General features: G+C 35.9%; 1 protein-coding gene across 9 annotated transcripts in view; it reads right to left on the reverse strand.

Moving 5' to 3' along the window:
* Positions 1–18,861, reverse strand: part of ODAD2 (outer dynein arm docking complex subunit 2) — a 277,030-nt gene that overhangs the window by 130,103 nt on the left and 128,066 nt on the right. For 8 of the 9 annotated variants that reach the window (XM_055087693.1, XM_055087692.1, XM_055087695.1 and 5 more), the window contains one exon: positions 7,625–7,739. The exons of the other annotated variant lie outside the window; for it this stretch is intronic. In XM_055087693.1, coding sequence (XP_054943668.1) covers positions 7,625–7,739 — 115 coding nt within the window. The remainder of the gene's footprint in view (positions 1–7,624; positions 7,740–18,861) is intronic. 9 annotated transcript variants of the gene reach the window in all.

An 18,861-nucleotide genomic window follows, 5' to 3' on the forward strand; every position in this document is an offset into this window, starting at 1 on the left:
ATATGGGAACATATGTATATGTATAACTGATTCACTTTGTTGTAAAGCAGAAACTAACCATTGTAAAGCAATTATACTCCAATAAAGATGTTTAAAAAAACAAAAAAAAACAAAAAAAAGAAGTAACAGAAGTTGTATCTCCTTGGGTATAATACATGGGTGAAAATGAGATAAAATCTCATTTAACCCCCAGATTACTATGTTTAGGTTAAAATTTGAATGAAAAACAAAACAAAACAAAACCCTATTCTATTCCTGATTTGTGATTAATTTTTGGTATGAGTATTGAAAAAACAAGCCAACATTTTATGGATTTTAATTATTAATTTGGGTTAGTATGGAAAGGATTCATCAATAACATGTAAAATCTTTTCCAACCACAATGCTATAAGACTGTAAATCAACTACAAGAAAAAAACTGCAAAAAATACAAACATGTGGAGGCTAAAAAATATGCTACTAAACAACAAATGGATCACTGAAGAAATCAAAGAGGAAATCAAAAATACCTAGAGACAAATGAAAATGAAAACACGACAATCCAAAATCTATGGGATGAAGCAAAAGCAGTTCTAAGAGGGAAGTTTATAGCAATACAATCCTACCTCAGGAAACAAGAAACATCTCAAACAACCTAACCTTACACCTAAAGCAACTAGAGAAATAAGAACAGGCAAAACCCAAAGTTAGTAGAAAGAAAAATCACAAAGATCAGAGCAGAAATAAATGAAATAGAAATGAAGAAAACAATAGAAAAGATCAATGAAACTAAAAGCTGGTCCTCTGAAAAGATAAGCAAAATCGATAAACCTTTAGCTAGACTCATCAGGAAAAAAAGGGAGAGGTCTCAAATCAATAAAATGAAAAAGGCGAAGTTACAACTGACACCACAGAAATACAATACATAAGAGACTACTACAATCACTATATGCCAATAAAATGGACAACCTAGAAGAAATGTACAAATTCTTAGAAAGGTACAACCTTCCAAGACTGACCCAGGAAGAAATAGAAAATATGAATCGACCAATCACAAGTACTGAAGTTGAAACTGTGATTTAAAAACTTCCAACAAACAAAAGTTCAGGACCAGATGGCTTTACAGGAGAATTCTATCAAACATTTAGAGAAGAGTTAGCACCTATCCTTCTGAAATTATTCCAAAAAATTGCAGAGGAAGGAACACTCCCAAGCTCATTCTGAGTCCACCATCATCCTGATATCAAAACCAGAGAGAGGTACCACAAAAACGAAAATTACAGGCCAGTATCACTGATGAACATAGACCCAAAGATCCTCAACAAAATACTAGCAAACCGAGTCCAACAACACATTAAAAGGATCATACACCATGATCAAGTGGGGTTTAGGGATGCACGGATTCTTCAACATATGCAAATCAATCAATGTGATACACCATAGTAACAAATTAAAGAATAAAAACCATATGATCATCTCAATAGGTGCAAAAAAAGCTTTTGACAAAATTCAGCACCCATTTATGATAAAAAACTCTCCAGAAAGTGGGCATAGAGGGAAACTACCTCAACATAATAAAGGCCATATATGACAAACCCACAGCTAACATCATTTTCAATGGTGAAAAACTGAAAGCGCTTCTTCTAAGATCAGGAGCAGGACAAAGATGTCCATTCTCGCCACTTTTATTCAACATAGTTTTGGAAGTCCTAGCCACAGCAATCAGAGAAGAAGAAGGAATAAAAGGAATACAAACTGGAAAAGAAGAAGTAAAAGTGTCTTTGTTTGCAGATGACATGATACCATACATAGAAAATCCTAAAGACGCTACCAGAAAACTACTAAAGCTCATCAATGAATTCGGTAAATTGCAGGATACAAAATACATACACAGAAATCTGTTTCATTTCTATACACTAACAACAAATGATCAGAAAGAGAAATTAAGGAAACACACATCAAAAAGAATAAAATACCTAGGAATAAACCTACCTAAGGAGGCAAAAGACCTGTACTCGGAAAACTATAAGACACTGATGAAAGTAATTGAAGATGACACAAACAGATGGAGAGATACACCACGTTCTTGGATTGGAAGAATCAATATTGTCAAAATGACCATACTACACAAGGCAAGTTACAGATTCAACGCAATCCCTATCAAATTACCAATGGCATTTTTCACAGAACTAGAACAAAAAATATTTTAAATTTATATGGAAACACAAAAGACACTTTCTTTTGTGTTTTTCTTTACTTTCTAAAGTTGGCATAGTGAATATATAACCATATGCCAACTTATATAATTCTTGAGGTTTAGAACTTTTTGTAGAAGTTGCTTTTCAAAAATAACTCTCCAGGGGGCTTCCCTGGTGGTGCAGTGGTTGCGCGTCCGCCTGCCGATGCAGGGGAACCGGGTTCGCGCCCCGGTCTGGGAGGATCCCGCGTGCCGCGGAGCGGCTGGGCCCGTGAGCCGTGGCCGCTGGGCCTGCGCGTCCGGAGCCTGTGCTCCGCAACGGGGGAGGCCACGGCAGAGGGAGGCCCGCATACCACACACACACACACAAAAAAAACTCTCCATTATTTGCATATCTTAGACTTGGGATATTCAAAACAATAGCCACTAGCTACATGTGGCTACTTAAATTAATTAAAACTTAATATAATTAAAAGTTTAGTTCCTCAGTCAGACTATTCACATTTCAAAACCCACACATGGCTACTGGTTGCAATATCTGAAGAGTACATTTCCATTATCACAGAAATTTCTATTAGATAGAGCTGTCTGAAACCACGGTTTGATTGGGATCTATATGAATAATGAGATACTATTTTTTAATATAAATATGCTTTCTTTCCTCTTGCCTTTCTGAGCACATGACCTCTCTTGCACTTGACCCCTGAGGTATCCTTCTGCCTTGGGAAGATGAGTTTTGTTCTAGAAGTATGCAAGGAAGGAAACCAGTATAATATTCACCTCCTGGTCCTAGAAAATAGGAGTTTTTCAAAAGGACAAGAATCTTGCAGATTAGGGTATTTTCTTGAGGAAAGATGTTTTAAACTTCCTTCTCTCCCATTTCAAGGGCCAGACCTGATATACTAGACCAATAGTCTTCAAAATTTTTGCTCACGTATCTCAATACATTTTTGAAAAGGTATGCATCCTCCTCATCTATTTCGAATTGACATCTAAAAATTTTCATCATAAATTTAGTCATAAAAGATGAATTTTGTGATACATTTGACATCAAATTTTGACTCTGCATATTTAATTTACGGAAATGTCTTCTATATTATGTAATCAGAAAAGCCAGTCCTCATTGTTGAAATAATCAGCCAAATTATACTTACTGTCAGCTAAGAAATGTGTGACTTCAAGTCTTTAAATTCACAGAAGGGTATTAATTCAGATCCCTTTGATAACTTTGTCACTTCTGAATTGGATGACAGAAAGATTGATAGATAGACATAGATAGATAGATAATAGATAGATAGATGATTGATAGATAGACAGATAGATAGACAGGGAGACAGGAGATTGGGCATGTGTTTGTTGCCTGGATGAAGTAAGAAGTTGCCTTTTTCAGTGTTTCTTACCAGAAGTCCTTCCTCTCACAGGGCTCACCCTCAGGAGTTATGTATTCTAGAACTGTCCTGCTTGGTGCTCCAGAAGTTTTTTACTCTAGTTAGAGCAATGTGCTTATAAGGTTTAGGACAGTGAGAGCTATGCTTTCTTCCTTCCTTCCACGCATCCATTCTTCCTTTCTCCATCTACTACCTACACACACCCTCTCCATCTCTGTCATGCCTTTCCCGTATTAGTCATTCCTTCAGCCTAAACTGTCTTCCGGATTTCATATTGGCTCCTTCTATTGATATTAACAGCTCAGCTTCCAGAAAGAACTATTAATCCTCTTTGTATCTATTTCTCCCCTTAATTCATTTCTCACCCCAGTACCACAGACTTAAACTCTCACCTCTCAACTGAAATGTCTATGACCGATGACCTCTTAATTTCCATATTTAATGTACTCTTTTCAGTTTTCAAAGGCAAATGACCTCTTAGGGGCAAATGATACTGTTGAACACTCCTCCTTTCTTGGCTTTGCTTCCTCTCGTCTTTCTTGAAATTGCCTTCTCCTGGTGATCTCCTCACACGTCGCTCTTCCTCTGTGACTGCTCTTTGTCACTGGTCTTCTCTTGTCACCCACATCCTCTGCTGTTCATCTTTGCTCAAGACTTCAACCACCTCCTACATACTGATAGCTCCCATATATAGATATATCTCCAGTCCAGAATCTCTCCTGACACCCAGATTCATATATTCAAATGACTGGACATCTATACCTGGATGAAAGCAAATCCCCCATCTTTTCCGCAAATTGTGTTCTTCCCATGTTTGGTAAAGGTTACTAACAAGGTTAGCAACTAAGGTTACTTAGTTGTCAAAGCTAAAACACCAAAACGAAAACAAAAATTCATACTCTCTCTCACCTCTTTCTCATAGCCAACATCCAATAACTCACCAATTTCTGATTCTATTTCCCAATCATTTCTTGTATTTGCTCTTCCTCTTCACCCACACTGCCACTGTATTAGGTCAAACTCTAATTACTTTCCTCTGAATCATGGTAATAGCCTAATCAATCACCCACTCACACATTTTCTAGTGAGCCAATCTGCTTATGTCTCTTCCTTGTTCAAAACTCTTCAGATGTTCATGTTACCCAAATGAATATGCATACAGAAGTTCTTGGTAAGAGACGTGAACAAGCAGAGATCCTCATGGGTCTGTCCTTGCCCCAGGAGTGGTAGGAAGGGAGCTGAGAAGAGTTCAAAGATGCTAAGTTGGTGGGAGAGGAGAGCAGTGGAAGGCAGGAGAGGTTCAGGAGAAATGGAGCTCTTTATGAGGGCTCGGGTGTAGACTGGCTTTGGGGCCAAGGGCTTAAACACAGACAAGATGGGTTGTTCTTAAAGTCTGAGTGTGGCTCAGTTTGGGTTGCTAGCAAAGGAGACCAGTTGGATATTTGGGACAGAAATCCTGGGCAAGAATAACGAATGTGGAAATGCTGGAATACCTTTTAAAGCTAATAATAGATAAATAGGCAGATTTGGAGTTGAAGTCCATATGAATACAGGACGCAGTTTACATGTAATAACAGCACTGATAGAAATGTTATCTATACAAAATGGTATCTCACCAATGATAATATTAAATTCATCATATTTTCAATGATGATTGAGATTTAACCAGTATCTCTAACACCCTTCTCTAGGAAAAGGAAAGACTTTTGGCATGTTTTTATCTATTACCTTCCACTCCCTAACATGCTTTCCGAATCATCTGGTAGTTTAGATTCAGATTGTTACTGTGACAACACCATCTGCTTTCATTTTACTTTATGCCATTACTTTTAAAGAAATTCTTTCTTAATAATCTGACAAAATTTGAAAGCCATATTACCAACACAAATTCATACTTAGCTATAAATTCTAATGATTTATTTGTTCATTATTGTTTCTATAACTCAAGTTATTCTCTTCCTTAGAATCTTGTTTTGCTGGAAAACATTGTAATTTTTTTTCAAAGAAGACCCCTGGGGGATAACTTTCCTGAGTGCTGACATTTCTAAAGGCTCAATGTCTTTATTCTGTCCTTAGTCTACTCTCACTGGAATGCTAGTTTTGCAGGGTATAGAATTCCAGCATAAAAAGTGTTTTCCTCTAAAGACAGTAAAGGCTTTGTTCCTTTTTCTTGTAGAATTTATTGTGAATGATGTTAAGCCTAATACTGGTGTGATTCTTACTCTTATGTAACTTTTTCCTTTCTTTTAATTTCTGGAAACACCAAATTTGAATTTGTGTCCAGGCGTAGATAACTTCTTTTTCCCTACTTGGCACTAAATGGATCTTTTCAATCTGAAGACTAGAGTCTTTCTTCAACTCTTCAGCTTACAGAAACCACCCCCCGCCCACTTTAAAAAAAAATGACTGTTTCTTCTTTTCAATTGCTCTCTTTCTTTTTGTGTGCTTGCAATCCCTATTTAGTTCTTACTTTTATTTTACATTTTTAGCTATTTACTAGACCTTATCATCCAGATAATTACGTAGTCATATCCCAGCATCACACATAACCTAGTATTTATCTCTTTCATTAAATTCATTGTTTTGTCAAATATATTTTTAATTTCCAAAAGTTCTTTCTTAATCTATGAATATTTGTTTTTTATTCAGGCTTTTTGGGCCTAGTAGTATCCCTTGGGTCATTCTGAGGACATTAATTTTAAAATTTTAATGTTATCTTCTGTTCTTTACATTATCTCTTTCCTCTGAAGTTAGTTCTGCTTATTAATCTTGGCTTGCCTCTGATACCATTAACCTTCCTTAAAGATAATTAAGATCCTTAAAGATATTAAAGATTCCTTAAGGAAGATTAAGGTCTTTCTTATAGAATATCCTTAAAGATATTCTTTAAGGATGTGTAGCCATCTTTCTCCAGTAGGCTTCCTTCTTGCTCCCTAAATAATATCATTTATATTTTGCATTTAAAAAATTTCTTTGGACCTTATATAATAGGATTATATTGTATGTTTGCTTCTGAAACTTGTTTTTATTTTGCTCAGTTTGTTTATGTGACGTATCAATATTGATGAACACATTGCTGAAATACATTCATTTTTCACTGCTGCATTGTATGACATGTTATGACTGTACTATCATCCTGTTGTCCATTTTCCTGTAGGTTGACATTTGAGGTGTTTTTATTTTTATTTTTCCTTTTTTGTTGTTATAAAAAAATGGCTCCATTAACCAGTTTGTAATAAGTCTTTTCTACTATTGCTATATATCACAATTCACTTTTTACAAAAGATTACTTCTAGTCACAAATATTTAGGAAGATAGAGGCATGTTAAATTTATTACAGGAATTAAATGCTTTAAATAAAAATACTTTAGATAAAAATACTCAACAGAGAGAAATGTCTCTAGCAACAAGGATCTTAAAGGGAAATCCAATCCCTGAACCTATAGGAAAAGAAATTTAAGTGAAGATAACAGAAATGGGCTGAAAAGAGATCCTCAAAGAAAATAATAAAATTTACAAATGAAGAGCTAAAAGAGTTCAGAAATTTCCAGTTCAGTCTTTTTTCATATAAAAATTTTATCCATAGGTTTTATGTCCAGTCTTTATTGACAGATAAGAAAAGTGGGATTCATGAAATTATGTGACTTTTTCAAGGTAACAAAGAACTTAGTGATTTTTCATTGTAGTAATTCAGACAGTAAATCACATAGAAGTCATCTTGAGCTTCTGAAAGTAGCAGTAATGCAATTTTCTTTTCACCCAAGAGATAAGAACAGTCAACTTTCCTCTCCCTAATTTACCTGGGGTAGTTGTTTTGATTGCACCAGCCATGTAGAACATGGTAATAAGCACTGCCATCTTAGCCCAGTTTCATTTTACATATAAAAACTGACCAGGAGAAGGTATTGCTCAAAAATTAGTTTGGCACAAACGTTCAGCACATTTTCCCCCCAGATAAATCTGACCAAAAAGAAGTGAAAAGCAATTAGTGACCTGTGGTGACATTATTCAATATGGAATTAGAGATTCTAGAATGGATTGATTTGCAGTCTCTTCTCACCTTTGCATTCTGGATGCAGGGACAGAGGGCCCAAGCTGCACTGGCCTTCACGTCTGGGTGAGGATTTTTTAGTAGGGACCACAACAAACGAACTCCGTCTAAGTGATCAATTATCCTATTGTGAAACAAAAAAACAGAGGTAGAGACTGTAATTAGTACATGAAAATAAAAATTTAAATGGCCTATCTATTCACACAATTATAATTATTTTTTCTCCTTTTGACATTTTGCTTAGCTATTTTTTTCAAAACTTTAACAACAGCAGGGACATAACATGCTGTTGAGTTGTCAGCTCTCTGATTTCAGTTTTAAACTCGTTGACACAGAAAGCAAGCTCCATGATAGTTACGATTCACATAAACTGAAAATCAAGCCATGTAATTCTTTAATTAGCTGTATACAGACTGTTACCTAAGTGCAAAAATACTGGTTTCTTTCATATAGTAACATCTAAATACTTTCCAAGACAAATATTTATGGCTCAAAGCTGTGCAGTTACCTTTTCTATTTGGTCTGTGTTTAACTGACTTACCGTACTGCATGACACAGTTTAACCTCTTCCAGTACTAATCTAGCACTAGGAATTAAAATCAGTACAACACACTGCATCCTTTGTGGGGCACGAATAACACATAACTTGTTTTCCATGTGCTCCCTTCCCAGCAAGACCAACATTGCAGACTGTGTTATAGTTACTTAAACACACTATAATCAAAATATCTTCTTGACTAGCTGAAAAATGAATTATCATCAGAGTCATCTCCACACCATCTGTCTTCTGTTTATATATCAATCAGTCCAGGGAGCATAACCTTGCATTAAGGTCCATCAAGTACTTGCAGTTGAGAAGAAGGTCAAACAAAACTTAATATCCTTTACAAACATGGCTTTGTTCAGAAAGATAAACTCAGAGCATATGAAAAAAGATAAAGAACATCAAAATTCCTTTGATTTTGAACCTCAAGTTGAGTTAAATACATGTAGTACTTAGCCACAGATAGAATAAATACTACTAGCTTGGCACCATTCAAATTTTTTCTTGAAAATTGACATTAAAAAACTACATTTCTTTATTATCTGAGTATGCCAGGAAAAAAAGAATGTATTATTCCAAAAGTTCCAAGTTGGATATGTTTTCCATAACCTTATAAAACAGTTGGTAATGCAAAGAGCTTATAGTAAGATATAAACTATCTCTTTAAGAGATGATCTGTAATAAGAAAAAAGCACATTGAGAAAGTATTTTAACCCAAAGTTTAACTAAATAGCTTTCTAAAACTAAAGTTTTCTGTCTGTATCATGCTGAGGGAAAATAAAAGTTTTATTTCTTGATTTATAGAAACTATAAAGAAAGATACTGAACACACTGTACTTCACAATGAAGGAATTACTTTGCAAAATTAAAAAAGCTTACTGGTTTACATATGCCATGGAAAATGTAATTAATGGAGATCCTTGGGTCTCTATTTTTTCACATGCAATTTCTCAAAGAACAATAGTGAATGTTAATCCATCCCACTCTCTCACTAATGTAATAGTAATAGTTGCATTGGGAATATTTAGCCATACAATGAGAGACATAGCTTGTCATCAGAGTGGAAGTCATCTGGATGGCACATATTTTCCGTTAAAAAGAGGCATAATTCAACTCTGGATCCCCCCAGGAAAAATTTCACAATTAGCAATACACATTCACTATTCATTCTAAAACCAGATGTACTGTCCTTGACCGTCACCCCAAACCCTAGGCAATTCATCAGCTGCTTAGTTACAACAGATGAGGACTGTGACCCCATTACAGATGTCTTAAAAGACAGCACAGTACAGAGTAAGTACCTTAGATGAGGAAAACATTTTAAAAAAACATTTGCAAACACAGGAACTAACAAAGTCATGGGTAGCAAACTTCAGAGTTTAATTTTGTCCCTCCATCTCCCTCATCCTCTGTATCGAGTCATATACTGTGGATTTTCTTCAAATGACTCAAGTATCTCCCCCTACTTCTCTGTTCTCCCTGCCAGCATCTTAATCCTGGTCTCTACTACCTCATATCAGGATTGCTACAGTAGTTACCTAACTTGGTTTTATGTCTCCAGTTTCTCTCAATTCCAGTCCATCCCATAAATCCCTGGGAAATTCATTTTGCTGAAGGAGTTTTGAGAGCTTCCGCAGTATCTCCTTGCCAGCAGGGCCCCAGGGATATGCATTCTGTCCATCACACCACCCAGCACGTTCAGTCGATGCTTGGTGAACAGTTCACAACTGAGAGGTCCCTCCCAGGAGACAGTCTCCGACAGCTCCCCGCTGCCCGCGTGGTAGTCACACCCCAATTCCTGATTACAGTATTTAACATTTCCAATGAGCTGGTTTATTCCTCCAAACTCCCTGCATTCAGGTGTTTGCTCGTAAAACTCTTTGGCCATCTACTAAACACTAAGTGCTTGCTAAGCATACGGAAGTGACAGATACAGTCAATTCTTATTGCTCAGGGTAGTTCGCTGTATAAAGTCACTGCAAACAGTGAATTTGTAGATACCGAATCATTGCTCCTGGGGGAATATAAAGTTTTGTTCCTAAGAGCCTCTGGTGAGAATATTTTCATTAACTGATCAATACATAATCTTGTTTTATGTGTGTTTCTCTTTAAAGACACCTTACTTAATACACATTGTTGATTCATTAACACTGAACCCACGGGCAATCCAATACACACATTTTCTCTGTAAGGCACATCACAGCCCTCGCATTTTGGCACTATGCTTGGGGGCCATTTTAAACAGGAAGATCACCAGCTCAGAGCACGAAAATGCAAAAAACGTGGCACTAAATACTGTGAAGATGACACTTGTTTACAAAATGAGAGCGGAAACAAGAAGGCAGAGTGTGGTCCTGTTCAACCCCAGCTGGAAACACGTGCACCAGGAACTCAGATTTTTCGTGGCTCCACACGTGTCCGTGAATAACTGCAAAAGTGCTATAAGGATTAACTGGGGGGATTACAAATACATTTTAGCAAGGATATGAATACACAAATACAGAATCTGCAAATAATGAGGATTTTAATTGTCCTTTAGGAAACTGCAGTCTAGCGAGTGTGTTAAAGAGACCATAATAATCTATTCTGGTAAATGCTATAAAGATACGGGCATGGGGTTCCCTGTGAACACAGAGGGGAGACACTGCTAACTCGCAAGCCACAGAAATTCTCCCAGGACTAAGCCTTTGCCCTGCCATCTCCATCTTCTGCTGCAACAATCCATACTTTAAGGTCTACCATAAGACCTCTCCCCAAGTCCTCTGGCTTCTCCCTCCTCTGAGATTCTTTTGAGTTTTGCTGCCCTCGTTTCTAGCACTCATAACACACTGCTCTGCATTGTAGGCAGGTGCATATGCTTCTTATCTCCCCAAGTACTGTGTGATCTGCTTGACAGCAGGAATCTGCTATTGCCCGCCATGCTTAGGGCAGCTACCGCAGACAGTGAGTATTGGTTAAAAATGGACCTGAAGGGGTTCCCTGGTGGTGCAGTGGTTGAGAGTCCGCCTGCCGATGCAGGGGACACGGGTTCGTGCCCCGGTCCGGGAAGATCCCACATGCCGCGGAGCGGCTAGGCCCGTGAGCCATGGCCGCTGAGCCTGCGCATCCGGAGCCTGTGCTCCGCAACGGGAGAGGCCACAACAGAGAGAGGCCCGCGTACCGCAAAAAAAAAAAAAAAAAAAAAAAAAAAAGGACCTGAAACAAGACAGCCTTTGCCTACTCCTTTTTTGATGAATCAAAAATCTCTCCCAACACAAATACATTCATTTTTAACCTCACACTTGGAAAGTTCATGTTCAAATTCAAAATCTAACCAGTAAATGTTTATTTGGAGTTGCCTCTAAGTTGAAAGTGCGTTTTCATAGAACTTCTTTACAACTTTATTGCTTTTTGAGTATACAATGCTGGGCTTGTAGGTGGTATTCATTACATCACTGCCCATTTTCAATGGGTCTATCTCCTTTTGTATAGTTCTTTAATTTGATTAGCATCTTGCTCTGAATTCACTTCCAGCAGTATGTTAACTCTTCCTGTTTTTATTGTCAATAGAATTTTACATTAATACTTTGATATTATAAAAACAAAACTATATGTTTCCAAAATCTTCAACTTTATCATAGAAATCAAACTGTGCGGCTGACAAAATAACAGCTCTTGAAAGACGACTACATATTCATATTCTGGCTCTTAAAAACAAACAAACAAACAAGACACAGCTGCTTGTTACGGTCCTCAGTGTCTTTTGTTCTATTAACTGTTGTCAGGATTGTTAACAAGTCTGGCTGGCTGGCCTGCCCACTGAGGCCACATATATGAACAAATGTGAACAGTTTGCACCCACATAGCCAGCACGGCTGAGGTTGCAGAGTTTCTTCCTGGCAATGCCAATACATCTATTTTGAAACCATAATTTTGCATCTTTTCTAAAAATCTCACAATATTTGCTGAAAATTATGCTGATAAATGCTATATGGCTCAACCTAAATGTGGTTAGCCTAAAGGAACCTGATGTTCTTAAGCCACATTATAAGATGCAACTGAAATCTATAGGTTTTAAAACCAAGTTGGCAATTCCACAAAATTGGAAACATAAATGGATGTCAGAATTAATGATCCCTGTGAAAAACTATGATTAGAAAAGAATTTTACATTTTCATAAAAATTCTCAGAGTTTTAATGTTTATATCTCTGTGTATTCTTTTAAAGAGGCTATGGGAGACCAAATTGGGAGAAAAGATGTGAATGTAGCAGCCTCTGGAAATGCATGTCAAGTGTATCCCAGAATTCCTTGACTTTGGTAGAGTAGAAGGATAGTCTATCCTTTTATAGTTGTGTAAGCACTATGACAGAAAAGCTGTAAAAACTTATTCATTCTTACATACAGTTATTCATTCACACGAAAAGTTGTGCATTCATAGAATAATATTAAGAGGGCCCAACAATTTCTGAGGTCCAGCTCATACTCAAATATTCCCATATCTTTGCAAAACTTTCTTTAGAGCTTTTTAAAAAACAAACAAAACCTAGATTCAAAAGGGATCATACACTGTATTTTTGATATATCTTTTTAGTCTCTTTTAATCTAGAACATGTTTATGCCATTGACTCTTTTAAGAGATCAGGACTGTTGTAGAAAGTCCCACAGTTTGAGTTTGGCTGACTGCTTCCTCAAGGTGTTGTCTGACTTTCCCCTCTTTTCTCTGTACAGACCTTCCTTGACTTATCCATGGGGCTGTGTCCTAATAAACCCAGCACAAGTGGAAAACACATTTAACACACCTAACCTACCGAACATCACAGCTTAGCCCAGCCCACCTTAAACATGCTCAAAACACTTACATTGGCCTATAGCTGGGCAAAATCATCTAACACAAAGCCTATTTTATAAAAAAGTGCTGAATATCTCTTGTAACGTATTGACTACTGTACTGAAAGTGAAAACCAGAATGGTTGATGGGTACAGAATGGTTGTGAGTGTTTGAGTTGTTTACCCTCCTGATCACATGGCTGACTGGGGGCTGCAGCTCACTGCCACCGCCCAGCATCACGAGAGAGTATTGGACTGCATATCCTACTAGAATTAAAACAGACCCAAATAAATGGAGATATACACCATATCAGTGGATTGGCGATCTCAATATTGTTAAGATTTCTATTCTTTCTAAATTGATCTATAGATTCTTAACAACAATTATTAAAATTCCATAAAGCTTTAAAACGATTTAGACAAGATGACTCTAAAATTTATATATAAATGCAAAACATCTAAGATAGCCCAAAGCATCTTAAAAAGTTGGAGGACTTAACACTCTTATTACAAAGCTATAATAATCAAGATAGTGTGGGACTGACATGAGGATAGAAAAACAGATCAATGGAAAAAGGAGTTCTGAAATAGATCTGCTAATATACAGTCAATTGAATTTCAACCAAGGGACCAAGCTAATCAACTGAGAAATAGTGTTTTCAATAAATGATGCTAGATCAATTGAATATCATATGAAAAAATTAACTTGGACTCCCCTTTCCACACCACACTTAGAAACTAGTTTGAGGTATACCATATGGTACACTAGCCATGAAAGTAAAATTGATAACTTTAACTTCATCAAATTAAAACTTTCTGCTGAAAAGACAGCCTTAATACTGACTGGGAAAAATCATTCCACAGTACATAAATCGAACAATGGATTTGTATCCAGAATATGTGAAGAACTTCTTCAAATTGCCAAAAAAGATAAACAATCCAAATTTAAAATGGACAAAAAACTTGAATAGACTACAAAATAACATATATACACATGAAATAAGCACATGGAAAGTTATTCACCATCATTAGTTATCAGGGGAATGCAAATGAAATCTACAATGACATACAATTTTACTGTTAGAAGGGCTAAATTTAAAAAAAAAAAAAAGAGCAACATTAAATGTTGGCACCAATGGGAATGTAAAACTGTACAACCACTTTTGTATACCATATGGATGTTTCTAATAAAGTTAAACTTCTACCCTATGACTCAGAAATTCCAATCCCAAAACAGGGCAAAACTAATCTATAGTGATGGAAATCAGAAGGTGGTTGCTTGGGGTGGGAGAGGAGATTGACGGGAAATAGCATGAGTGCACTTTCTTGGGTGAAGGACATGTTTTATATCTTCTTTTGCCTGGTGGTCATATGAGTGTATACAATTGCTACAACGCATCAAACTGAGCAATTAAGTGTTAAAATAACCTATAATTTTGAACAAAAAAATTCAGATGAAAACCAACACATATTATATGCTTCCATTTGTTTCCAAATAGAAATAAAACTATTTAGGGAGGCATTCTCAAATATAAAATGATGAAAACAGAGTAAGATATGAATTACCATAAAAGGCAAGAGAAGGGCTCTCCCCAGACTGCAGGGCGGTGGGCACTGGGGGGCCGTGATAGGACAGGCAGCCCGGGTGTTTGTAGGGTGATGATGGTATTCTGCTTCTTGGCTTGGGTGGCAGGTACATGAGTCCTCCCTTTTCAAGAATTTACTAATGTGTACGTTTACATCATGCACCTTCCTTTATGTATATTATATTCCATAAATTAAAAGTTTTTAAAATGCGTTTTAACTTCATTATAAACACACACACATACTCACACACACAGGAAATAGTACTGAAAAGCCAATTTATTCAGCTATGGAACTAAGCACACATCACCACTGGATGGATGAGATATATAATGTGGATGAATAAAATCCACACAATCGTCACATTAAACATCCCCAGAGCTTGTTTTAAAATGAGAAAACTAAGATTCAGAAGATTAAATTATTCACATAATTAATTTTCATTTGGCATTTCAGTATCTCAGTTAAATCCATATGCTTTTAAAAGTATACAGATGAAAAACAAATAAAAAAATGTAAAAGGAAGGAAAAATGTTCTTATTGATACCAACATATAAAACATATATTCTATTTTATATCTTGCATAAACCCTGAAATGTCACAAGGACTGGTTTTGTGGTAAATGAAATTTCTGGGCAACCACAAAGAGATTAAATCTCTTTTGTATGCAAACAAGCATAGCTTTATTTTTTCCCCCTTTTTAAAAAGAACAAATAAACCCAATGTAAAAAAAAAACTATGTAAATGCAACATAATTATGTTTAAACCGCAGAAGACAGGAAATTTAGAGTTACAGATTCCATGGTAAGTTTTAATTCTATCCTTGTGTATATGTTTTATAAAAGAGTCTTTCATTACATGATCACATAACACTGGACTATGTAACAATCAGTTCAGCAAATGTTTGTTTTACAATGTGTGGAAGGAAAATATTTTACAGGATAAATTGTAGGAAATTAGTCTATTATTTAGGTAAACTGTCATGTAAAACTTCTTAGAATCTTGGGTATTTACAGAATATTAATAGAAAATTTTTTTCTTGATTATTTTCTAAAGAACATGAAATTTAACTCTTTTGTAGTCAGGCACTTATATTTGAAAGCTGACCTTTAGGTTTAAGGTTATTCTGAAGTAATGAAAAACTTAAGACATTAGAATTTTAGCGTGTTTTGAATCACGTATGTCAGGAGTTTTGTATTAAAGGCACAGTAGAGACTGAAATAAATCATGAGGAGCTACAAGTTCCTAAAAAGTCTGAAAAACAGCCCTTATTATCACTATTGGCATTTGCTAGGGTTCCTGACAACTCATATATCTGAAATTTGACTTTTTCAAAAGGAAAAGCATTTATCCTGATTTTCCTTTATTAACTATATTTCAGGTTAACCAAATGGTTAGCAATCAACTCTAAGATAAACCTAGTAAAAGTATTAGATTATAAAGTGAAGAAAAAATTCTCATGCCCTCCAAATGAAAAGATCAAATAACTCACAAAGAAACATGAATTCGACTAACATCAGAATTTTCCCCAAAAAGGTATGAAGTAAGACAACAATGGAGCAGAATTTTTCTAATTCAAGAAAGAAAGTGGGAACCAAGAATTTTATATCTAGCAAAGCTGTCCTCTGAGTATTTACAGGAAAATAGCTCCACTAGATATAAACATGGTTTCTTTTGCACAGCAAAAGAAACAATCAACAAAATGAAAAGGCAATCTATGGAACAGGAGAAAATATATGCAAGCCATACATTTGATATGAAGTTAATATTCAAAATACATAAGGAATTCATACAACTCAATGGCAAAAAAATAAATAAATAACTCAATTTTAAAATGGGCAAAGGAACTGAACAGATGTTTCTCCAAAGAAGACATGCAAATGGCTAACAGGTATATGAAAAAATGCTCAACAGCACAAATCATCAGGGAAATCCAAATCAAAACTACAGTGAGATATTGCCTCACTCCTCATTGGAAAGGCTTTTATTGAAAAGACAAGAGATAAAAAATATTGGCAAGAAGTGGAGAAAAGGAAATCCTTGCACACTGTTGGTGGGAATGTAAATTGGTATAGTCATTATGGAAAACAGTATGGAGGTTCCTCAAAAAATTGAAAATATAACTGTCATTTGATCTAGCAATCCCATTTTTATGGGTATATATCCAAAGGAAATGAATTCAGTAGCTAGAAAAGATATCTGTGCTCTTATGTTTATTATAGAATTATTTACAATAGCCAAGATATGGAAACAACCTAAGTGCCCATTGACAGATGAATAGATAAAGAAGTTGTGGTATATTTATACAATGAAATATTATTCAGCCTTAAAACAGGAAGAAATCCTGCCATTTGTAACATGGGTGAACTTGAAAGACATCATGCTAAATGAAATAAGCCAGACACAGAAAGTCAAATATTGCGTGAAATCACTTACATGTAGAGTCTAAAACAGTTGAACTTAGAGAAACAGTGATTCGAATGGTGAAGGGGCTGGGAGTGAAGGAGATGGGGAGATGCTGGTCAAAGGGTATGAAGTTTCAGTTACAAGATGGATAAGCTTTAGAGACCTAGTGACCATCATGGTAACTGTATTAATAATATTGTATTGTATACTTGAAATTTGCTAACAGAGTAGATTTTAAGTGTTCTTGCCATACACCAAACAAAAAAGTATCTTTGTGAGATGAGGTTAATTAGCTTGGTTGTTGTAATCATCCCACAAAGTATACTTATATCAGAACACCATGTCATACACCTTAAATATACATAATGTTTAAATTTGTCAATTATACCTATATAAAGCTGAAAAAAAGAAAGGTAGTTTAAACATATAAAAACTTAGGGAATTCTGTACCCATGAGCCCTTTTTGAAGATTCTACTAGGGGATGAGCTCCAAAAATTAAACTATGACTGTAAAACCGCAGCAAAAACTGATAGGTATATGTGTATATATGTTTGTTGGTCTAAGATTAAAACAGGGGCAGGATCAAGGGTAGAATAATAATGTTCCAATTTTACATGTTATGACAAAGTAGAAACAATGCACTTTAAAGTGGCGAGGATAAGGAAGAGGGAAAGAGAAAAATGAAATAAGCCCATTGATTACTATATAGACAATGGGTGGGAGTTAAAAGATACCAGCAAGAACTGAGAAACTAAAGAGCAAATAACTACATAACAGAAAGGAGAAAGCAAGCATTAGAAAAATGTACAGGTACAAAGACAGTGACTAGAATGAAATAAAAATGCAAACTTTTCTAAATAACAACAACAAAAAATTAAAGAGCAAAGATTAAAAATCTTACAGAGAAGAGCAAATATAAAAGAATATGAATAATTATAAAGTATTATGACATTGTTGAGACCAAACATCAATGAGTGTGAATGGGTTTAGCTCACTTATGAAAAATATTTTTAGCTTGGCATACAAAGCAAGACCCATCTATATACTGTATGAAAGGGCACACCTAAAAGAAAGTGGTTCAACAAAGACTAAAAATAAAAGGTAGACCAAGATATTTCAGGAAAATGGAAAAAATATGAAAGCAGGGGTAAAGATCCTTATATCAAAGTGAAATATCAAGCCAAAACTCATTAAACATGACAAAGAAGAGCTCTTGAAAAATTAAAATCCACAATTCACAATGATTAGAAACATTTATGCACCAAATAATATAGGGCCTACCTTCAAGAAGCAAAAACTACATGAGTTGTAAGAAGACGTAGGTAGAAGCACACTAATAATTTTAATACACCATTTTCAGTATGAGACAGATCAAATGCATGAAAAATAGAAAGTAGAGATAGAAGGCTAACATAACTTAATAAAATAGATCTTAAGAGTATACATCAAGACTTCCCTGGTGGCGCAGTGGTTAAGAATCCACCTGCCAGTGCAGGGGACACGGGTTCAAGCCCTGGTCCGGGAAGATCCCACATGCCGCGGAGCAACTAATCCCGTGTGCCACAACTACTGAGCCTGCGCTCTACAGCCCACGAGCCACAACTACCGAGCCCACGTGCCACAACTACTGAAGCCCTCACGCCTAGAGCCTGTGCTCCGCGACAAGAGAAACCACTGCAATGAGAAGGCCACGCACTGCAATGAAGAGTAGCCCCTGCTCGCCACAACTAGAGAAAGCCCACGTGCAGCAACGAAGACCCAACACAGCCAAAAAAAGAAGAAATTTATTTAAAAAAAAAAAAAAAATATATATATATATATATACATCAAACTCTACACTCTATTGAAAGAGGATACATCTTCACCCCAAGCACCTATAGATGCTTTGTAAAAATTCATCTTAT

The sequence above is a fragment of the Physeter macrocephalus genome, chromosome 11 (assembly GCF_002837175.3).
Source record: "Physeter macrocephalus isolate SW-GA chromosome 11, ASM283717v5, whole genome shotgun sequence".
Lineage (NCBI taxonomy): Eukaryota > Metazoa > Chordata > Mammalia > Artiodactyla > Physeteridae > Physeter > Physeter macrocephalus.